Source organism: Gadus chalcogrammus, chromosome 4, assembly GCF_026213295.1.
Source record: "Gadus chalcogrammus isolate NIFS_2021 chromosome 4, NIFS_Gcha_1.0, whole genome shotgun sequence".
Classification (NCBI taxonomy): Eukaryota; Metazoa; Chordata; class Actinopteri; order Gadiformes; family Gadidae; genus Gadus; species Gadus chalcogrammus.
Window position 1 is genome coordinate 25,468,520 of NC_079415.1, and position 24,725 is coordinate 25,493,244.

Below are 24,725 nucleotides of genomic sequence, written 5' to 3' on the forward strand. Positions count from 1 at the left end.
TTATATGTCGATATAAATATACAATTCTAAATCAATTTCCTTTCAAATACTACCATTAAAATCCACACATTTGACCATACCCTTTTATAAATCTCAATCTCTTTAATAAAAAACATTTACAATAACTTTCAACAGTCCAACAAAGCATTTTTTTTCAAATCAGGCATCGCAAAGGAATGAAGATGACTCGAGATTGGACCCAGCCTTTTACTTAACCATGACGGTGTTTTCCATAGAGGCCTGGCTCATCCCTTCAAACAAATCCTCATCCTCCACCACTTCCTCCTCCTCCTCCTCCTCCTCCCCCTCCTCCAGCTGTTCTGCGCTTCGCTTCAGTCCTCTCTGTTTCGACAGGGCCACTGCGTAACGGATCGTGTAAATGTTCCACTCGCATCTGAAAAGAGACAACAAAAACATTGTCAACGGCCGACGGAAATGTACCATCCATCCAGCAGTATTTATTAAACAACTTTGACCGTCTGTACCTTCATTTTTTTCTAATTAATTATGTTGCCATTATGCCACGCCTGACAACCAACTATTGTGTCAACATGAACTTTGAAGTCTCTTTGAAAATTTGTAGGCAGAGCAATTGAGTTACATTTCACTCGCAATTATACTTATATATATTCTGTAGCTATGCCTATCTTTATCTAGAATCCATGTTTATTCTTAAAGTGCCGATCTGGGTTGAGTGCAGGGCATGGCTGCCCGCATCTATCAAAGCCTGCTCTGTACAAAAGTCAGCGGCGAGTTTTAGAGCACAACGGACAGCGGTATGTCACTGATAAACCTCCTGACTGCAGCATCGAGTGTACAGCACCGCCCCTTACGCAAACTTCCATGAGATCTGTCAGCTGAGGGGAGATTCTTTTTTACACAATGCCGTTAGATGACTACGTAAGGGTATCTTGACTGCGTCAGGAGACTGTGGCCCTTCGCATCGCCCCCAATCAACGTCATTTAACACTGACTGCAGCTTTTTATGGGGAGAGAAACAACGGTTGTGGACCTTACCAAACGCCCTATCCATTGTATCGGCCTGTAAAATGAAAATAAAATAAAATGTATTTATTCAGCACATTTAATAACAAGAGGCACGGCGTGCCTCGGGAAGAAGCGCCCGACAGCAACCTGCTTTTAATTTGTCATCATATCTGTATCATGCCACTCGGTGCGGAATAGTGTTGGCTCTTTGCGCTCTTGTTATGCCACCACAGAGTCATATCAACCGTTTTACTCCAGCCACTTATCGTGCGGCCAGTGTCACAAAACGAATACCCCCAATTTGAGTGATCGATGACTTTTAAACTCTTAAACTCCTGCATGTTTCCGCACATGAACGACTTAATTCCTGTCAACGCTTCAAACTCGTTCAAGTTGCAGAAAATGTGCAACAGCTCCCCCTGGGGTCACACTTTTCAGTTGGTCGCAGAATTCTCTGTAAAATCCCCTCGCTCTCCTTGATTTACCGCGATCTAGCATCTAGGATCGATTGCTCTTCCTTGGGTTCCCCGATGTTAACGCTGAATTTCTTACATTGAATTTTGCAGCTGACTTTGGCATGTTGAATTTGGGGACGTTGAAAATATATAAGTTTAATTTTTTAACGTTGAATATGTGATTTTGAGGGCAAAAAAATCCAGATACTTTACTTCAATGCATAAATATTCAGTGCTAAAAATTCAATGGCTTTTTATTTTAAAAATCCAATGACACCGATTTACTTCCATAGGCTGCACATCAAAACAAACCTAGGATCTAGGTTTGGCATATACTTGAGTCCAGCCTCTCGCATATGAACGCCATCAAAGCAAATCCTCATTCCTCTCTTATAAGTGATCCACTACAGAGTCTAACGTTGCAGTTCCTGCCAAGTCAAATAAGTAATTTCAAGTAACTGATGTTAAGAAAATAAACGGGGCCAAGTGTACCTCTGCAGTGCTTCAGCACAGCCATTCATCATTGATGAATTTTATAATAAATTAATTCACGCATTGTTGATGACAACATTGATACATTAGTGTCTTTTCACGATACCATATAAATGCTATGGATAATTAACATTCAAATGTAGCCACCCCTCCAATTTATGGTTGACTAATCTGTCCCTCATAAGAAACTAGTAGTTGAACCCCTGGCATACAGCAATTACTCTGAGTGAGGATGGCGCTCCACCTAGGGGCCAATAGGAGGCACTGAAGGAGCTACAACAGACACTTTGCAGCCCATGTCTACCAAGACATTCTAATTTCCAGATGCAGAACACATTTGTTTAACCCTTTCAAATTTAAACTGCTAAGCTTTACTAACATAAGCCTGTTTATATAAACCAAGATATTACATTAAGACACTTGACTATGCCATGTTACGATAGTATACGTTTAACTGACAGAGGGGCATAGGTGGCTTTAAGGAAATTCTAGGGGTTGGTTGTGAGAAAGTAAAGTTGGTTGTGGGTTGAAGGCTTACAGCTTGGAGAGACTTTCAAAATGTCTCTGTAGACTCTTCTGTAAGGACTGGATGGTGGGCAGGATGGCTCCCGATCTGGAAGAAAAGAGAAAAGAGACACAAGAGTTAGCCAACTAGCTGTTAGCCCACTAGTTAGCCCAGGCCCAATGAATTAATACTTTATATTACTTTATAGTTCTATAAGTCTCAATGTGTTTACACAATAATGTAAACACATTACACACATACTGTATATACTATATGCACATTTATTTTACCATGGTACTTTCTGCTGAGACAACCAAGTTTCCCCTCGGAGATTAAAAAAATAGTACCATCTGTATTATAGGATGCTAAGTTACAATATGATGGCCAAGTGCTGGCTACATTATAGTAAGTTCCTAGATGTTAAGTTGCTATGTGATGGCTATTTGATAATAAGTTGTTACGTGATGGCTATATAATGCCAACTTGCTATAAGATGCTTAGTCGATTACGATGCTAAATTGTTACATGAAGCCTGTAGGACTATAAATTGGTATACATTGGCTATTTAATAGCTATGTGAGGCTTAGTGGCTTTATATTGCTAAGTTGCTCTGTGATGGCAATGTGGCTACATTCTGGGAATATGATGGCTACATGATATATGCTGGCTCAATTACTATATGCCGCCGATATGATGTCATGTAGCCCCAAGCTAGTGCTTCTCTTAAGGGTGAAAGGTCACCTGTTCTTGAGCTTCTGTCCGTGCAACAGCAGCAAGTTCTGCGCCCAGCTCAGGTAGAACTGCAGGTGGGCAGACTTCTCCAGACAGCCCGCCAGGAAGAACAGAAGCTTTTCCACGTACACGTCGGGGAGCGACCCACACACCACGGGGACTAACAGAAACACATACGGGCGCAGACACAAACATGTTAGTGCACACATGGGTAAGATGATCTGCTACCAAATCATTCATTTATTTTAAATAACTACAGTTAGAGTGGAAGGGTTCAAGTTGAAGGGGTTAGGAGGATTCTAGGACATTGGGGTTAGGGGTAGGAGGGTTTGAGGGTCAAGTGTCAGGGTGAGAGGGGTCAGGGTGCGAGGGGTTACAGTGCTGGGGTTTAGGCTCGGAGCAGGTTTGAGTCCTTGGGCCGATGCTCTATTAGGCGGGGACTCACTCTCTTTGTGCGGGACCGTCTCCAGGACCTCCTGCGTGAGGGCGTGCTCGTTGAGACGGAACGCCAGCACGATGGCCGACGTCCACTCCTTGAGCCGCAGCTGGCAGCGCACGCTGGCGGGGGTCACGTCCAGGTCCAGGTCGTAGGGGTCGAAGATCATCGAGCCATCCAGAGAGTAGACCAGCAGGCCCTCCGTCGTCGTGGCAGCCCAGCTGCGACCTGGTGACCCAGGTCAAAAGGTCTTCACGCAAGAACTCACACTTAATCCCGTCTTTGAAGAGCATCCGTTTTTTGGTCGATATGTCGTTACCAGCAATTATAGATCTTGTTTTCTACATATATCATGCTTCTTTACGGTAAATAAATGCATTTGGGGGTAAAACTAGAATAGGGTTACATGCCTGTATGTTAGAAATACCCCTTATTATTCTCATACTGTTCATTTCTGAAAAAACATTTCAGCATCTTTCAAAAACTTTCTGTTTTGTATCAAGTCGCTTAAGGCCCCCCTCCCAAGTAGTCCAGTCTGCTGTGATTGGTCGAACGCATTGCACATGTGTTAGCAAATTCGTACCCCCCGAGAAGTTGTAAACATTGCAGGTAGCTGGGAGGCCCGACTCCTGCACTTTAGCAACGCCCACTGCACAGTCTGACGTCACACTGTTACGGAAGAATAGTTTGAGAGCAAACAAGCTGTTTCACGCACTTAACGAGGGGCGTTCTCGGTGGGCGTAAATACTCCCCCTGGCTCAGACTTAGATTTGACTAGCAGATATCAGGGTATATGCAGGAATCATAGAGATGAATTTACTACCTCCACAATATTTCTTACTACCAACACGACATCAAGCAGCGGGGCGGGGGGTATGCAAAGCACCACTTACTACTTACTATAAGGTATAAATGTGACAATGCCGCAATCCCTGTAGCCCTAGTGCTGCTGCTGCTAGCACCGCAAAACAACGACATAGAGAGTAGAGGTCTTCACTCCTGCGGGACGCGACGCAAAATAGTGCAGCGCAGGACAAAAATTAAAGCTCATTGCGGGGGCGGGCGGGATGATAGATGATATACAAATTATCATGAAGCCCTCATCAATAAGCAAAACCTACTTTTCCAACAACTTTTACTTCATGGTCGAAGCAGCAGCTGATTCTTTTACCTTTCATTTTTCATTTAGACGTGCTGGTACTGACCTGCAGAGTTTTTATTTTTTTAATATGTGACTGTTTCGTGTTTCAGTTACTGAGGCCTATTTAATGTTTTGTATGGTTGAAAACATGCAGGCTTACCAATAAATTAGTTACCAATACTGGTAGCCTAATGAATTATGTGCGCGCTCGTTTTTTCCAAGCCAATGGACAGGCCTTTCCTGAGACAGAAAGTAAACATCCATCCTTGCGGGCATTTGCGGGCGGGAGCGGGATATAATATCATAGATGCGGGCGGGAGCGGAACTTAAAATTACAGCTCTTTGCAGGTGCGGGTGGGAGCAGCAGCAGTGGGAGCAGCACTGTACAAGGCGGGAGCGGGAGTGAATATTGTGTCCCGCATAGACCTCTAATAGAGAGCTGCTCCCCCTTCGCACAAAGCCGCTGGTGAATGCTTGAAGCGTTGTGTGATTTAATCGCTTTAATGCCGTTCCATGTCACATTGATCGTTTTTTTGCACAACGAGCAAAAAGCTTCTCGGTCATTTCCCATCATGGGTTTCAGCCAGTCTTGAAATGTCGGGTCGTCAACCCATGTTTGCGAAAACTTGCATTTACCCATTCTCTCATAGGAATATAAACTCAGCCGTACAGAACCCTGAGGGGAAAAGGGGGAAAATGTTGCTGGTGTTACACCGAATTCTGCGACCCACCGAAAAGTGTGGCCCCAGGGGGCGCAGTTGCACATTTTCTGCAACAAGCACGTGTGCATTATAACAAAATATAAGATCATAAGATCTCCGGTGGGTCTTTATTTTCTTGATACAAACATTAATTCTAAACAGCATTTTACACAGTAGCCTATAATAGGAAATGCTCAAAGGTAAATCAGCGGAATTTATCACCTATCCATTGTATGGGTCTGTAAAATGCTTATCAAATCAATCAAATGTATTTATTAAGCACCTTTAATAAAAAGGTAATTGGTATGGGGGAGATCTTATGTTTTATGTATGTTTTTGTCATGCCTGTCTATGCTTCAAACTCGTGCATATTGCAGTAAATATGCAACAGCGCCCCCTGGGGTCACACTTTTCGGTGGGTCGCAGAATTCGGTGTAACACGGGCGTCGCTATAGCAACCAGCGACGTCAACTCTAACGGCTACTCAGTTCAGGTCCTGTTAGCACCTTATATTGTATTTTTTAGGCTAGATGAAGTTAAAACATGTAAACAAAAAAATGGAAACTCATTTTATATTGAGGTGGTGGTGAAAAATGTACTACCAAGTCAATTTTACATTTTATTTTTTACTACCGCGCGGACACCCTGAGATAAGTTTACCAGACATAAAACAAAAAAAAATGCCTCTTATAACAGTCTTAAGCAAAGGGAAAAGTTGAAAAAGCATGATATCACCCCTTTAACGATCAACCTAATTGTGACCTCACAAGTGGGAGTATCCCTCAAATGCATGCTGGGTATAATCTGACCAGTTGTTGATTGATTGGACAGAGTGGGCCCAGTCCACTGGGTAGGCTGTTAGCATCAACCATCACACATCCCGGGGGGCACTGCCATTTGTGATGTCACAACCATTACTCACCAGTCGGGGAGAACCGCAGAGAGCTGACCCTGATCTCCGGCTTGAAGTGTCTGGAGCTCATATCTCCTAGAGAGAGAAGAGAGAGGGAGAGAGACAGAGATAAATAGAGTGAGAGAGAGACAGTCAATAGTCATGCGTCTAAATCCCACCAGTTTACACAAACACAGGATGATTTAAACATCCCCCATGCATATAACAAACAAACAGGCAATGAATGTTGGACGAATCATTCGACGAATATAACTGACTACCGTATTTTCCGGACTATAAGTCGCGGTTTTTTTGTAGTTTGGCTTGCCCTGCGACTTATATTTCGAAGCGACTTATATGCCAAAATTGTGCGTACATAATCTTCGGCCGCAAGATGGCACCGTCATTCATTAGGCCTACAACTGAACGCTGCAAGCCTACTGCACCACCGAATAAATTATATTCTCGTCGTCATCGTCCTCAATGTCCTCCGGTTCAACCAAAGCTACCCCAGCCTTAGCTGCAATGTTGTGCAACATAGCTGTCACACATATCACAGCGCATGACTTGGCCGGCGAAAACTGGAGCCCTCCGCTGGACTTGTGAGCGCAACTTCCACCTCCCGATCGTGCGCTCAGGTTTAGGACCGCGGCGCATACCCGTCCGGTGGAATCCCGGTGTCACTGAATTCGGTATACTCTCAGAACTACGAGTGGGACCGACACACCTATATTGCTATTGCAATTTTATTCAGTCTCTCCAGACTAAACGTTCTTGTTTAAATGTTTAAAAATAAATGCGACTTATACACCGATGCGACGTATGTATGTTTTTTTCTTCGTCATGGAGCATTTTTTGACTGATGCGACTCATACTCGGGAGCGACGTATAGTCCGGAAAATACGGTATATAACTATAATTTATATTGCAGTGTTCCATGCAAATAAAACAGTGCTTCAAATCAGAAATCTTGATTGTGCAATATCCCAGCATCTGAATTATAGTTAAGAGTTTTAAGTTATATTTTGAGTTAATTTCTGTGGATGCCTATTTTTCTATAACTATGCACATTTTTATTACAATGTTTTCGCAAATTTCTATTCTCTTTTTTTATGAAGTTTATACCCCTGAGTAGGGCACTTCTGAGGGTACACTTTCCCCGCGATCATTGAAGTACAAAATCTGAACGTCACTCATGTTCAGATTTTAGTTATTTTGAACTGAGCGACATGGGGGTTGGTACTTGAGACCCTGGGCCAGCCTCTCACCTTTCCTGACGCCAGGTAGGCTGAGCTGAACTCCGTCTCCGTCCCCGGCGCCCTCGTCCACCAGAGCCAGACTGCCGAACTCTGTCATCTTCCGCCGGTCCAGGAACTCCTGGAGAAGACAACCAGTTTAGATCAGCAGGGCTTCATTCAGACGCGACATCACTTCACAACCCGTTCACATTAGCTTCATTCAGACGTGACAGCATTTCACAACCCGTTCACATTAGCCTGATTCAGACGTGACACCACTTCACAACCTGTTCATCAGCAGGTCTTCATTCAGTTGTGACACCACTTCAAAACCCGATCCCATTAGCTCCATTCAGACGTGATATCACTTCACAACCCGTTCCCATTAGCTTCATTCAGACGTGACACCACTTCACAACCCATTACATTAGCTTCATTAAGACATGGCACCACTTCAGACCCTCAGACTAGACCTACTGTGGCGGGCAGAGCCCCAGCAAATTGTGTCTCACTTAATGAATTAAATCATTTGAGGAGATGAGAAAAACGCTGGCAGTCTACGTAAGAAGAGAAATGTGTATTGATCATGTTTAGTTGAACCGATAAGATAAGACGGTAATACCGTATATTAATGGAACAGACATTAACAGTCAGAAAATGCGAGTAAATAGCAAAAGTCAAACAGACGGTACGGTACCTCCATGGCGTCAAACGACAGGTTGCAGGAGACCTCGAACTTCTTCATGAGGATCTGCTCCTTGACGTTGTAGATGCACACAAACCTGGACTGACCGCCTGCCAAGATGGACGCCCCGTCCGCAGAGTAGCACAAAGCCGTAAACGACCTTCAAACAGGAGGTAAAACGCCGTAAACCACTTTTATACTAGACAGAGGACACTTTAAACAGCTTTGAGACTAGACAGAGAACGCTGTAAACTACTTTGTGACTAGACACAGGACACCTTAAACCACTTTGAGACTAGACAAAGAACTCCTTAAACCACTTTGAGACTAGACACAGAATGCTGTTAACTACCTTCAAACAAGACACAGAACGCAGCAAAAGACAAAATGTTGTAAACGACATGAAGGACAGAACGCTGTAAATGGCTTTCAAATAAAAAAAACATCAGCGAGTTACGATGACAAGTCACTCTGCACCAGTTGCAGCCAATCAGAAAGATCTCTTGTGGGCGGGGACTCACTTGCCCTTGGCCGACTGTTTGGCAGTGATCTTCTCCGACTCCTTGCGGCCCATCACCAGGTCGTGACGCCCGGCGATGGAGCCCGTCTGCGTGGCGTCCTGGGGTACCCAGAAGGAGATCTCCCCGTCCAGAGTGGCCACAGCCAGCTCCTGTCCGTCGGGTCGGTAGGAGACGGCCAGACCTGGGGACCAGACCAGCTCACGCTCATGTTATTGGAACAAGGTGTAGCCGGCACCCATTCAATTGTAGGAAATTGAAAGAGGAAGATGAGTTAAAATAAAAACATAAAACATGTTCAATCTAAAACAGATATTTTTAAGAGCTAATAGCGTAAGCACCTTTTTAATGTTTGGACATTTCTTAAAAGTGAAAAGTGAGTAGAAGCGCATTTGATTCTGTTTTTAACCTAATGCGAAGATCAATGGGCTCTAATCGATTATAGACTACATACAAATCAAATATAAACTTGATTAAATAGGAACTATATTTATTCTGAACTATAGTTTATCTATTAGATATAATCTAATGTAAACTAGATTTAATATGAACAAAGTGTTATCTGAACTACATCTAATTTGACCTGGATATAGTTTGTAAAGGGGTAATCTGAATGAGATTTAATCTGGACAAGATTTTAATATTCTGAAATTGATCTAATCTAGACTGGATTTTGAATAATCTAACCTTGATTTCATCCGAAATGTTAGATCTAGTACAACCTGAACTAGATCTAAAATAATCTGAACGAGATCTAAAATAATCCGAAATAGATCTGAACTAGATGTAATCTGAACTACATGTTATCTGACCTAGACGTTATCTGAACTAGATTTAATCCGAATTTACGTTATCTGAACTTTTTCTAAATAATCTGAACTAAATTTGAATTAATCTGAATTCGATCTAAAATAATCGGAATTTGACCTAAAATAATCGGAACTACATTTTTAATAATCCGAACTACATCTAAAATAATCTGAACTAGATCTTAAATGGATCTGAACCAGGTGTGATCTGATGCTATCTGGAGGGGTGCACGGTACCGTCGGCGGGGAGTGGCAGCGTCTCCTTGGTCTGCCAGCTGTCAATCATGTCCCAGATGCGGACCGTCTTGTCCCAGGAAGCGCTGGCCAGGATGGACTGGACCGGACTGAAACACAGGCTGCTGACCGGCCCCGCATGGCCCGCCAGCACCTGACGACAGGCACACGTACGGTCAGAGAGCCTTATGGAGACTTCTATGGGAAGTCCCAAAATGCATTGCTTCCTCCCTAGATCCTTGACCTGACTGTAACCAACCAAACTTCACCAAATCTAGTTTAATAACCCGAGGCATTTCCTTCATATTGATGAAAATCAGGAGCTTCAATGAAACATGCAAGCTGTTCGAACACATTTCATCATGAATAATGGTATATTCAATAAAACACTTTCTTGTAAACTGAAATGTTTGTGTTTTGCTGCATAGACAATTATACGCTTCTGATAATCCCATTGCACGGCCCCCGCATTGATTATTTCACATTGCAATGTCCTCATAATGCACGGTCCACCAATTGCAGGACTTTAATACATTGCACAGAGCAGGGTTCCTCCCATCGCGCACATTTGACCACAGCGCACGGCCTTCCCTGAGACCAGGGGCTCACCTCCAGCAGCCTTCCCGTCTGCATGGACCAGATGAAGATCTCGAAGGAGTCCTGGGCTCCGGCGCTCACCAGCTCACCGCTGAAATCGACGGCCAGGGAGGAGAACTGCACGGGGCGCGGCGAGGTGAACGTGCGGAAGTTGCGGTACCTGTGCACGCAGAGAGACGCCATCGTAACCGAGAGAGCTTATACATCCACTTCAGCATTCACCAATGTTGTTTTTGGCGGCCTGTTTTAAATTTAGTTTGAGTCTAGTCTTTGTGTCAAGCTGTCATTTTAGTTTATTAGTTTTTCGTCACGTTCTTACTCTTTTCAGTCTAGTCAAGTTTCAGTCGACTAAAAGTCTGAGCATTTTAGTCTTATTTTTTTTGACACTTTTTTGTAATGCAATTATATTTAACTCAGTCAATATAGTGTACTGTATTTTCCGGACTATTTGTCGCTCCCGAGTATTAGTCTTATCAGTCAAAAAATGCTCCATGACGAGGAAAAAAACATACATACGTCGCATCGGTGTATAAGTCGCATTTATTTTTAAACATTTAAACAAGAACGTTTAGTCTGGAGAGACTGAATAAAATTGCAATAGCAATATAGGTGTGTCGGTCCCACTCGTAGTTCTGAGAGTATACCGAATTCAGTGACACCGGGATTCCACCGGACGCGTATGCGCGGCGGTCCTAAACCTGAGAGCATGATCGGGAGGTGGAAGTTGCGCTTTAGATGCCTTCACAAGTCCAGCGGAGGGCTCCAGTTTTCGCTGGCCAAGTCATGCGCTGTGATATGTGTGACAGCTATGTTGCACAACATTGCAGCTAAGGCTGGGGTAGCTTTGGTTGAACCGGAGGACATTGAGGACGATGACGACGAGAATATAATTTATTCGGTGGTGCAGTAGGCTTGCAGCGTTCAGTTGTAGGCCTAATGAATGACGGTGCCATCTTGCGGCCGAAGATTATGTACGCACAATTTTGGCATATAAGTCGCTTCGAAATATAAGTCGCAGGGCAAGCCAAACTACAAAAAAAACGCGACTTATAGTCCGCAAAATACGGTAAGTACCTAGTAGTATTGACAAAACCAACATCTTATATTTTTCGTTGACTAAAGCAAAACTAGCATTCACCTCTACTTTTCCTCACTATTTATTACATTCTGGTGCCTCAAATCCTCTCATTCAATAATCCAAACTACATCCAGACAGTGTATTCAATCCAATAAAGAGATTCTGATTCCTTAACCATTCATACCAAATAAAGTGTTTGTTGTGATATTTGTACATCACACACACACACACACACACACACACACACACACTATGTCCGTCACCTGTGGAGGTCGTATGCCCGCACCGTGCCATCCAGGGACGCGCTGACGATGACGAACCCGCTGGAGGTGAAGGTGACATGGGTGATGCTGCTGGTGTGCTCCGTGAACGTAACAAAGCACAGGCCGCTGTTGGTGTTCCACACCTTCACCTGGAGACGCAACGGGAACACAGCGCTCAGAGACCCAACAGTCTAGCATGCTATCAGACGTATGCTAACAGAAACAATGTGCCAACAGATCCTAAAGGTTGCCACGCTAACGGACGCATCACGCTCAGAGAAACAACAGGCTAGCACGCTAACGGACGCAATGTGCCAACAGATCCAACAGGCTAGCACACTAATGGACGCATCGCGCTCAGAGATCCAACAGGCTAGCATGCTAACAGACACAACACGCTAACGGTTCAACCAGTTAACAGATTCAACACACTTACACAGTCAACCAGCTAAAACGCTCCAACACACACTCGACACAAGAAACACATTCGACAAGTTCAACTAAGACCTTTGGCAGGTGAGCACAATTGTATTACAAATACGCTAGGTTCCATGGTTACTACAGAGACAGGGCTGACCTTGCCGTCGTCGCCGCCGGTTACGATGTACTGTCCATCAGGGGAGTAGGCCAGGGAGGCCATGTTGTTGAAGTGACCCTGCTGCTTGAAAACGTACGACTCACTCTGCCACTCCCACACCAGCAGCTGGCCCATCCCTACACACAGACACACACACACAAACACACACACACACACACACACACACAGAGGAGAGACATTAGCACAGACCCATGAGACACACATTTGCATATACTGTACAGATATGCACAAACACACTTCCATTCATAAAACACATGCAAATACAGATTAACAAACAAAATACACACAAGCGTTACACCCCACACACGTCAGCTCTCAACATGCGCACACACACACTGCAGAACCACTACAGTGATACTATAAAGTGAGATCTGCGATGGTAAGTAATGTCATCATACCCGAGCAGCCAAAGCCGATCCAGTCCCCAGAGCAGTTCATCACCACCGAGGATATCCTCTGGTCTGAAATACTGAGCACACACACACACACACACACACACACACACACACACACACACACACACACACACACACACACACACACACACACACACACACACACACACACACACACACACACACACACACACACACACACACAGTTAATCCTCAACACATTTAATTATTCAAACAAAGAACACCTGGAACAAAGAATTCTGTATCTAACTTTTCAAAATCTGTGACACTTTTCTAAAGTGGATATTCATTCATAACTTATTGAGGTTGTTTGTGCGTGTGTATCCTGGGTGTGCGTACCTGAGGGAGTGGATGAGGTTAAACTCTGGGAGCTCGTGGAGGTGGAAGACCCCGGAGGCGAAGCCGGTGACCAGGATGTGCGTGTCCTTGTGGAAGGAGGCGCAGGTCAGGTTGTTGAACTCGCCCTCCTTGTTGAAAAAATGCCTGGAAGAGACAGAGGAGGATTTTCGGACTGGAGACCTCCACAGCTTTGATAACGCGCACTATGTTTGATTGCGTGCCGGTTCACCCTAAAAGTTTGTGATGACACCGAAAGAATGGTGAAGATGGTGCTAGTTTTGCATCTTTAGGACACACACACACACACTTGTCCAGTTAAAGTTATATGACAAATGTCAACGTGTTAAGTGTTTAAAGAAGTCTCAATCACCAAATCTTTAACTTGACGGTGTTTCCCAGTTCACGTTAATGTTTCTAACCATGACGACAACCATCAATTCTGCTATATTTCTCTCGAGCCAAAAGTGGTGTTTAATGGAGGTGCGGCCGGTCCTCTCTCCTTACTTGCTCTTCTGCAGGTAGCGGACATTCTTGATCTCAGAGTCTTTGGGGCTGTCCGCTTTCCCCCTGATGACCTGGGCCCTGCTCCCGCCCTCCTCCGCTTCCTCGCCCTCCTCCAACGAAGACTCCTTCTCCTCCTCCTCCTTCTCTGCCACCTTCTTCGTGAGGACCAGGCCGCTGGGCTCTGTGTCGCTCTCCCACACACACAGCGCTCCGTCCTGGCTCACCGTGTACAGCTGGAACACAAACACAAACCTTTCAGAGCTGTGTCTGGGTTGCACACCATTGCAAACCTGCACCGTGGTTTAGGGGCCGGTAGGAATTGTTCTAATAATAAATACACAATATATTTGGGGACTACAGCATGAGACAGCCGCCGTTAGGGATTTGAAGGTGGTACTGTGGGTGTGTGCGGCCCTTGTGATGGAGAATCCACATGTTTTTACGTTTTTCTTTATGAAATTAGAACACCCATTGTTCCTGATCCTCACACACTATTAACACAGGTACCTGGGAATAGTAAATGGTTCTCAGTGGTCGACTTTGCAAACACTTTCTTTTGCATACCGGTGGATCCAGCGAGCCAATTTTGGTTTGCTTTTCAGTTTAATGGTAAACCATATACATGGACTAGGATACCACAAGTGTATTGTGAATCACCGGCTGTTTTTTCCGCAGCGCTGCACGACAATTTGGCTAATTTAGTTCTACCAGGAGGAAGTACGTTGATTCAATACGTCGACGACCTCCTGGTTTGTTCCCCTGACTCCGACGTGTGCGAACAGGAAACTATTGTATTACTACAGTTCTTAGCCAGTCAAGGCCAAAAGGCCAGTGTAGCTAAACTACAGTTTCTATTGCAAAAGGTACAATTTCTGGGCCACATCATCACGCCGGACGGCAGGTCACTTAGCGAGGACAGGATAAAGGCAATACAAAACGTGCCAAAACCCATCACAAAAAGACAATTGATGGGGCTGCGGCCGTCTTACGTCCAGGCTTTCCTTCTCGAAGAAGCAGCCCACCACCAGGTCCTTGTGGCCGCCCAGTGAGTAGTAGATGAGGTTGGCCCAGCGCTCGGCTCCAAACACCCAGGTGGACATGTCCTTGCTGCCCACCGCAAAACACCTGCCGGGAACATACACGCCACATGGTTAACATACCCATCAAAACGGTGGGCGACAGCTAGAGATGTACGATGCTACACACCCGTCGCATCGCTTGTCGGAAGGATGACAAAAAGCACATTGATATCATACAACTCAAAGTCAGCTTAAAAAGTTGTATGAGGGGCGGTTCGAATTCCCCCCTGCTGTGTTTTAGTGTAGTCAAAAAAGCTATAACCTCATTCAGTATCACTGGCGCCGCAATGTGATTGTACATCACCTAATTGGCTACATAGCCAGGAGTAGGGCTGCAACTAACGCTTATTTTAATAATTGATTAATCTGTAGATTATTTTTTCGATTAATTTGATAAAAAAAGAAACATTTGTAATTGCCGCATCTTTATTCATTGTAAAAACACCAGGTTATTGCTCCAACGTCCCGGAACTATTAAAAGTAATATTAAATGATAAAAAAACATAACTGGGATAACACAAAAAAAACATACAATGTATATTAGTGCTGTCAAGCAAATAAAATATTTATTCGCGATTAATCACATTAATGTCATAGTTGACTCACGATGAATCGCGAGCAATCGCGATTAATCACAATTCTTTTTTCTATGCTAAATATCCCTTGATTTCTTTGTCCCATTAATTTTTCTCATTTTAATGCTCTTATCAACATGGAGAGAAGTGCATCGGCTTGCCTTGTGCAAATGTATTTTTATTGATAACATTGGCATATACTAGGGGTGTGACGATACACTCAGCTCACGAGACGAGACGAGACACGATATTCGGTTCACGAGATCGAGACGAGACACGATATTCGGTTCACGAGATCGAGACGAGACGAGATTTTAAGAAAACTACAATGACAAAATATATGACTGGACCAACAGACTTTTATTTAACCGAGTTGCACATGCATTTTGTAATGTTTTATTATAACTCTTAACATTCATGAAATTGAAACTAAAACTAAAATTTATAAAAGTTGAAGTAAATTAAATAATTCTCTTTTTTTTTCAAGTGCAAACAATATTATGTGCAAAACCAAATCAAAGTTCTACTCCGTCAATACAGAGTGCAAATAGTGCAAACAGAGAGTCTGACCAAGTATGTCACTGACAACTTGGTATTGTCCGTGTCTTATCAGTCACTCTACTGCCATTCATAATTTCCGCCGGGTACCCAAAATGCTGACAAACAAATCATTTAAAAGTGGCGGGGGCATCTTCGACGGTAATACGGGTATTTTTATTTATTTTATTTTTTTATTTATTTTTTAAATCTCGCGAGACAGATTTTTAACGCGGGTAATATCGTCGAGTTTAATCTCACGAGATCTCGTGGCACGAGATCTCGTCACACCCCTAGCATATACTGATCAAAACAGGACGATACAAAAAAAAAAGCCTATAGTTCAATTAAACGATGAACATACAAAGATACTGCCTCGAACATAGCAGTGAAAAAAAAAACCTTATTTGTTTTTTAGCCCAAAAAAAAAAAAAAACCTTTTTTTTTTTAAATAAAAGAATTGCGTTAATCGCGCAATAAAAAAATTAACGTTAAAATTGGTTTGCGTTAACGCCGTTCTGTCAGTTAAACGCGTTATTAACGGGTAAACGCAAACCAAGTTCAACGGCGATACTTTCTTTATCGCGCGATTAACGCAAATGAATGAATTATTATTGTTATTTTTTTTTTTTGCTCAATACAAAGAAGCAGTAGCCTGACTGCTATGTTCAAGGCAGTATGTTTGTATGTTCATCGTTTAATTGCACTATAGGCTTTTTTTTTTTTATCGTCCTGTTTTGATCAGTACATGACAATGTTGTTATCAATAAAAAAACATTTGCACAAGACAAGCCGATGCACCTCACCATGTTGATAAGAGCATTAAAATGAAAAAAATTAATGGGACAAAGAAATCAAGGGACATTTAACGTAAAAAAAAAAGTGTGATTAATCGCGATTACACGTGAGTTAACTATGAAATGCGATTAAATATTTTAATCGCTTGACAGCACTAATATATATGTATATATATATTAGAGCTGTCAAGCGATTAAAATATTTAATCGTGATTAATCGCATTAATGTCATAGTTAACTCACGATTAATCGCAAATTATTTTTCTATGCTAAATATCCCTTGATTCTTTTGTCCCAGAATTCTTCTCATTTTAATTATCTTATCAGCATGGTGAAGTGCATCGGCTTGCCTTGTGCAAATGATTTTTTATTGATAATAACATTGGCATATACTGATCAAAACAGGACGATACAAAAAAAGAGCCTATAGTGCAATTAAACGACTGCTTTGAACAAATGTAATTTGAACATAGCAGTCAGGCTACTGCTTCTTTGTTTTGAGCCAAAAAATGTTTTGTTTTTTTTTGTTAATAAAATAATTACGTTAATCGCGCAATAATTTTTTTAACGCCGTTAAAATTGGTTTGCGTTAACGCCGTGAATAACGCGTTTAACTGACAACTCTAATATATATATATATATATATACATACATACATACATACATACAAATACATACATACATACTAGGGATTTGACTTTTGCCCAAAAATCCTATTCGAAGTTTGTTATTAATGTTAATATTCCGATATATTAGAATATTTATTAATAATATTTTGACCATTAAATGCCCCCAGTAAGACCTGGATTGGACTTTGCGAGGTTTGTTTACCGGCATTGCTATGGTTACCGGTCTTGCGTGTTTCAACGGTTTATTAGGTTTCTAATAAATCGCCGTCTAATCAATACTTCGTTCACTGCCTCTTCCGTGGTCATTACAATATTATGAATGGACTACGTCGGGTTCTCTGACGTCTCTCCCTCTTGGCATAACAGGTTGGAATATTAAGGGCCGCCTAATATTCGTTCGAATTTTGATTTATTTTTTGATATTCTAATTATATTCGAATAACGAAGTTCGGAGTCAAAGCCCTCATACATACATACACATACAGTATATAAGGGATGTCCATGGTTAACCGGTTAACCGATAAGATCTTTAACCGGTAAATACTAACGGTTAAAAATAAATGTAATCATCTTAATTTCTCTCGGATGTCCGGAGATTGTAAATATTTATTGATATCGACACCATTTTCGAGACTCCTTAACGATCCAAGTCTTTATTGATACCACTATTGATACTTTTCTATTATTTTGTTGAAATAGAACTTGTATTATTACTTTAATTGCTGATAAAATGATCATAGCTCAAGATAGGACGTTAAACAGATCTTAATTCCATCTTTACTATCTATATTATATTGCTGGGAAAACACGTTTTCGCCAAAATCTCAAATTTCTTTTTTTTTGTGTTGCATTTGAACACACCAATCATACTACTGAGCCGAACTTAACACACCACATTTTACAATGTTTGCTACTTTTTTTTTGACTTTTATATAGGCCTACAGTCCAGTGTTAAGATATGACCAAAATACAAGCTATGCTCGCTCACACTAAAGCTCGCTGGGGACGTGCATGAACCAACCTGTTGGTGGCTGGCTGTAAACAGTGCCGCGCACACGAGTGACGTATTAATCACGTGACTCAACGAATCGATGACCAAATTAGTTGCCAACGCTTTTAGTAATCTATTTTTATCAATTTTATCGATTCGTTGTTGCATTCTAGAACCTAGCTCTAGTCAAGATTTTAGAACCTAGCTCTCGTCAAGATCCTAGAACCTAGCCCTAGTCAAGATTTTAGAACCTAGCTCTCGTCAAGATTTTAGAACCTAGCTCTCGTCAAGATCCTAGAACCTAGCTCTCGTCAAGATCCTAGAACCTAGCTCTCGTCAAGATTCTAGAACCTAGCTCTAGTCAAGATTCTAGAACCTAGCTCTAGTCAAGATACTAGAACCTAGCTCTAGTCAAGATTCTAGAACCTAGCTCTAGTCAAGATTCTAGAACCTAGCTCTAGTCAAGATTCTAGAACCTAGCTTCAGTTCAGTTCAGTTTAACTTTATTGTCCTGCGGGGGGAGCAGCTCAAGCAGGGGGCCCCAGACTTCCCTTTCCCGGGCCACATTGACCAGCTCTGACGGGGGGATCCCGAGGCATTCCCAGGCCAGTGTTGAGATATAATCTCTCCACCTAGTCCTGGGTCTTCCCCGAGGTCTCCTCCCCACTGGACGTGCCTGAAACACCTCCCAAGGGAGGCGCCCAGTGGGCATCCTTACCAGATGCCCGAACCCCCTTAGCTGACTCCTTTCTAAGTAAAGGAGCAGCGGCTCTAATCCGAGTTCCTCACGGATGGCTAGGCTTCTCACCCTATCCCTAAGGGAGACGCCAGCCACCCTTCTGAGAAAACTCATCTCGGCCGCTTGTACCCGCGATCTCGTCCTTTCGGTCATCACCCAACCCTCATGACCATAGATGAGGATAGGAACGAAGATCGACCGGTAGATCGAGAGCTTTGCCTTGCGGCTCAGCTCTCTTTTCGTAACAACGGTGCGGTAAAGCGAACGCAATACCGCCCCCGCTGCTCCGATTCTCCGGCCAATCTCACGCTCCATAGTACCCTCACTCGCGAACAAGACCCCGAGGTACTTGAACTCCTTCACTTGGGCTAAGGACTCATTTTCTACCCAGAGTAAGCAATCCACCGGTTTCCTGCTAAGAGTCATGGCCTCAGATTTAGCGGTGCTGATCCTCATCCCAGCCGCTTCACACTCGGCCGCCAGCCGATCCAGTGAGTGCTGGAGGTCACAGGCCGATGATCCAATGAGGACCACATCATCTGCAAAAAGCAGTGACGAGATCCTCAGACCACAGAACTGCAACCCCTCCCCACCACCACTACGCCTCGATATCCTGTCCATGTATATCACAAACAGGACTCCCAAAGCTCTCGCTTTGGGAGTACAGAGATTGGATGGCCCTGAGGAGAGACCCCCTTACCCCATACTCCCGCAGCACCTCCCACAGTTTCTCCCGGGGGACCCGGTCATACGCCTTCTCCAGATCCACAAAACACATGTAGAACGGATGGGCATACTCCCAGGCCCCCTCCAGGATCCTTGCGAGAGTGAAGAGCTGGTCCGTAGTTCCACGTCCGGGGCGAAAACCGCATTGTTCCTCTTCAATCTGAGGTTCGACGATCGGCCGAACCCTCCTTTCCAGCACCTTGGTGTAGACTTTACCAGGGAGGCTGAGAAGTGTGATACCCCGGTAATTGGCACACACTCTCTGGTCCCCCTTTTTGAACAGGGGAACCACCACCCCGGTTTGCCACTCCTTTGGCACTGTACCCGACTCCCACGCGATGTTGAATAGGCGCGTCAACCATGACAGCCCCACAACACCCAGAGCCTTTAGCATTTCTGGCTGGATCTCATCAATCCCTGGGGCTTTGCCACTGCGGAGATGTTTGACTACCTCAGTGACCTCCACCAGGGAAATTGACGACGAAACACCAACAACCTCGAGCTCTGCCTCCAACATAGAGGGCGTGTTATTAGGATTCAGGAGTTCCTCAAAGTGTTCCTTCCAACGTCCGACAACCTCCTCAGTTGAGGTCAACAGAGTCCCATCCTTACTGTACACAGCTTGGATGGTTCCCCGTTTCCCCCTCCTGAGGTGCCGGATAGTCTTCCAGAAACACTTTGGTGCCGACCGAAAGTCCTTCTCCGAACTTCTCCCACACCCGCTGCTTAGCCTCCGACACGGCAGCAGCTGCAGCCCTTTGAGCCTGTCGGTACCCTGCAACCGAGTCAGGAGTCCTCCAGGATATCATATCCCGGAAGGCCTCCTTCTTCAATCGGACGGCTTCCCTGACCACCGGTGTCCACCACGGTTTCCCAGGGTTACCGCCCCTTGAGGAACCTAAGACCCTGAGGCCACAGCTAGCCACCGCAGCTTCAGCAATGGAGGCTTTGAACACCGCCCACTCCGGCTCAAATCCCCCACCCTCCACAGGAATGCCAGAAAAACTCCGCCGGAGGTGTGAGTTGAAAATACCTAGGACGGGGGCCTTCTCCAGACGTTCCCAATTCACCCGCACTACTCGTTTGGGCTTACCAGGTCTATCCGGAAATTTCCCCCATTCCCTGATCCAACTCACCACCAGATGGTGGTCGGCTGACAGTTCCGCCCCTCTCTTAACCCGAGACACCCAAAACATGCGGTCTCAGATCAGATGACACGATCACGAAATCGTTCATCGATCTTCGGCCTAGGGTACTCTGGTACCAGGTACACTTATGAGCACCCTTATGTTCGAACATGGTGATCGTTATGGATAATCCATGACTAGCACAGAAGTAGGGCTGAACGATCTATCGTTTTCGACCGAAAATCGCGATCTCAAGCATTACGATTTTGGGATCGTCAAAGCTGCGTTTTTTTTTTCGTTTTTTTTTAATATATTTTACAAAAGTGCAATTATTTTGATGCTGATGAGCCATTGAAGCAAGTTTACTTAAGAAAGAGGGCTCCCTTTTTAATTGACTTTTTTGGTTGTTGTTTCTTAGGTACTTGAATAAACAGTCTTGCATTTGAAATCTGTTGCCAGCAGTTTTCATTATTGCATTACCTTAATGGAATTCATTGGTTATATTAATTTATACTGAAACTTGATTTAAAGAAAATAAATCGTGGTTGAAATCGAAACCACAATCTCTACCAGAAAAATCGCAATTTCAATTTTTTCTTAAAATCGTTCAGCCCTACACAGAAGTCCAATAACAAATTGTCCCAAAAAGGGAAACTTGTCTTGCAGTCAGGTACACATAAAAACATAAAAACACAATATACACAAGGCTCTCGTCAAGATTCTAGAACTTAGCTCTCGTCAAGATTCTAGAAGGTATTTCTATTCAAGATTCTAGAAGGTATCCCTAGTCAAGACGCTAGAAGGTATGTCTAGTGGAGATTCTAGAACCTCTCTATCGACAATATCGATTGAATGTGATGTTAACAGTAAAAACATCATACCCTGCCTGTCGGACAGGGGAAAACATTTCAAGAGAAATCAAACCGCGGTGTGAACCGGTTTTGGGGTCAACTCACTTGGAGTCGGTGGTCCAGTCGATGCAGGTGGTCTCGTCGTAAGGGCCATAGTATGTCTTGTCCAGCACCAGGGCGTTGTATTCCCGGTGCTTGCCTGGCGCGTGGTACAGCAAAGCAACATTCTCCTTGGTCACCACCAACTTCCTGTCAAAGGAGGAAGCCAACAGCCACATCTTAACGCTCTTATCGTGTCGCTCATCACTTGTCCTTCTCCCTTTCCTGGAGCGGATATTTCACTTAGTTTATCAAACTTTTTGTTCTGTTTTATTTGACAGATATGACGGCGATGCCAAGTCATACCATAATGGTATGTTAATAAGTAATGTTTACACCTAAAGTCTTAAAAACAGTGTATTTGTAATAAAGTAGGATTTCGTGATATGGGTTTATGAGCCAACTTCCATATTGGCCCGGCCTATTTGCAGGCTGAGGCTCCTCAGGATGAGCCGAGAGCTTATTGGCTAGGAGGTGATCGGTTATTAGGTATGGATTGCCCCTTTTCCACCGACAGTACCAGCTCAACTCGCCCAAAATTATTCGCCCAGTGGCGTCACTCTGGCCAATCAGTGGCCAGCAGCCTGTTTACGTCACACAAAAGTATCAGATCCGGTCTCTTGGAACCTCGACAGAGTTGAGTCTAAAAAAAGTACCAGGTACTAGGGCTTTGACTTTGCCCAAAAATCATATTCGAAGTTTGTTTGTTTATTAATATTAGAATATTTATGAATAATATTTTGACCATTAGATGCCTTCAGTAAGACCTGGATTGGGCTTCACGAGGTTTGTTTACAGCGTTGCTATGGTTACCGGTCTTGCGTGTTCCAACGGTTTATTAGGTTTCTAATAAATCGCTGTCTAATCAATACTTCATTCACTGCCTCTTGGCCTGGCCATTACAGGTTTGAATATTAAGGGCTGCCTAATATTCGTTTGATTTTTGATATTCGAATTATATTCGAATAACGAAGTTCGGAGTCAAAGCCCTGCCAGGTACCAGGTACCTAATTTTGGTGATCGAAACGCAAAAAAAGGCGGGCCGAGTCAAAGCGAATTGAGTTGTTACTATCAGTGGAAAGGGGGCATAAGTAATGAAATTATTGGCATTTTACCTGCCGTCGGGTGAGAAGCGAATGCTGCTGACAGGTTTGTGGAAGTGGAAATGTTGGAGGACTGCTCTGGTGATGAGACTGATGATCTGCGCTGCGCCATCTGCTCACACACAGTCAGACATTTGCAGACCCATAATGAGCCACGATTGTGCATATACAGATATGTACACACACGCACACATCCATTCATAAAACCAATGCACACAGATATACAAACAAAATACACACACAAGCATCACACATAGGGGAGACATTAACACAAGGACCCATAGTACACATTGACCTTGGGTGTCTTGAAAGGCGCCTCTAAATTAAATGTATTATTATTATTATTATAGTAACACAGAAAGGTGTGAATGCGGTGAGCTTGCATAACAACACAAATGTACAAAAATAAAGCACAAGCACACACACACATCTCCACGATTCTACTGATCAGATTCCACTACTCATTTCAAGTCCATTTATTATAAGTGTATTGGACTAGAGGTTGTGGCGTGTGGTGTTTCTCACCTTCGTCCACCACGATGGCCAGGCCGCCGTCCGGGGAGAGACCCACACAGGTGATGTTCTTCACAGTGGAGAACGGCAGGGTTTCAGATGAGTTACTAGAGAGGGAAGAGAAGAACACCCTTCATCAGTGCGTCCTTTTCATATGTGCACACACACATCTATGGGGGAGACATTCACAAAATAACCCATAGTAATACAAACAGGTGCGTTTGCAGGTGAGCGTGCAGCCACACACACATCCATTCATGAAACACATGCATGTACAGATTAACAAACAAAAATACACACAAGCAGATGACACAAACATCAAAACAGTTGCGGTGAAGTCCATGTTTGTTTGCATTGCTTATGATCAATACTAGGTTTACTTTATGGAAAATTAGAGCATATGAACAGGAAAGTGACCCGAACTTACTTTTTCAGATCGAAAACGGAGACGCGGTTTCCGATCGGGCTGATGACATTGTTCCCATCTTTGGAGAAACTCAAGTTGCCCTGGCGATAAACTGCTCCATAAAGATTGGAGAACTGCAATTGGGATACAGCTTGGTTTTATTATCGTATTCTAGGTTCTGACTGAAATATGGACAGTCCACACTGAGGCTGGCTTGGAATCTGCATCAGAATCGGAATTACTTTTATTACATCTATTTGTACTATTACTATTAGGCTTGGTTCCTCAACTGCCGCAACCATACAATATAAGGTACATAAAGATGTGTAAAAATAAGTAGAAGCATAGATCACAATAATAAATAATAATAATGTACAATAAAGTAGGTGATAATAAGTTGAAAAAAATAAGACAGTGGCAATAAGTAATAGCACTGGTGTATTACTTACCCTGTAAGCAAACTTCATTTTTATAAAGCAGTTCCTATACCTTTATACACGCATTTAGAGTAAGCTGGCAATATTTCCTAATACAATTGAATGAAGAACATGGGAAGTGTATTCTTTACTCTTCGATAAGCACGTCGGATGCAGCCGACTCCAGTCCCACACGTGTCCAGGTTGACAGTGTTGACTTCCGGAGGCAGAGATCCACACAACCGCCCTCTGGTGGCGGGGAGGGAGACAACCTCTGGACCGCCCTCTGGTGGCGCGGAAGGAGAGATCCACTGGACCGCCTTCTACCAGAGCCCGTCTACGAAGAGCCTGGGCACTCCCTATACGCCCCATTGTACCGATCTTCGTTGTAGTTCCATTAGACATCCACTGGGTGTGATCGCGGGCGAGTCCAGAATGAATGGGAGTCTATGGGGCTAGACGGCTAAATATGTTTCTTTCACCTGCTTGTCGTTGAAATATCGCAAATTTTATTGTA

The 24,725-nt window shown here is 43.7% G+C and overlaps 1 protein-coding gene across 1 annotated transcript; it reads right to left on the bottom strand.

Moving 5' to 3' along the window:
* Window positions 1-82: 82 nt before the first annotated feature.
* Window positions 83-24,437, bottom strand: pwp2h (PWP2 small subunit processome component). Its single transcript, XM_056589525.1, has 21 exons — window positions 24,242-24,437; window positions 23,814-23,926; window positions 23,399-23,493; window positions 22,886-22,985; window positions 21,777-21,920; window positions 14,610-14,745; window positions 13,621-13,853; window positions 13,117-13,260; window positions 12,760-12,830; window positions 12,341-12,477; window positions 11,764-11,912; window positions 10,435-10,582; window positions 9,829-9,979; window positions 8,786-8,966; window positions 8,277-8,424; window positions 7,610-7,718; window positions 6,372-6,437; window positions 3,617-3,835; window positions 3,181-3,331; window positions 2,473-2,547; window positions 83-394 (listed from the first exon to the last, which is right to left on the bottom strand). Exons 1-21 carry the CDS (start codon window positions 24,257-24,259, stop codon window positions 208-210), a joined length of 2,775 nt encoding a protein of 924 aa, XP_056445500.1. The 5' UTR covers window positions 24,260-24,437; the 3' UTR covers window positions 83-207.
* Window positions 24,438-24,725: the final 288 nt, after the last annotated feature.

Bases quoted from the DNA above. Each gene is read 5' to 3' on its own strand.
- pwp2h (XM_056589525.1), bottom strand. The intron at 13,261-13,620 runs GTAAGGAGAGAG...TGTCTCTTCCAG, and splicing joins CGCTACCTGCAGAAGAGCAA to GCATTTTTTCAACAAGGAGG. The intron at 10,583-11,763 runs GTGACGGACATA...CTGCGTGCACAG, and splicing joins CGGGCATACGACCTCCACAG to GTACCGCAACTTCCGCACGT.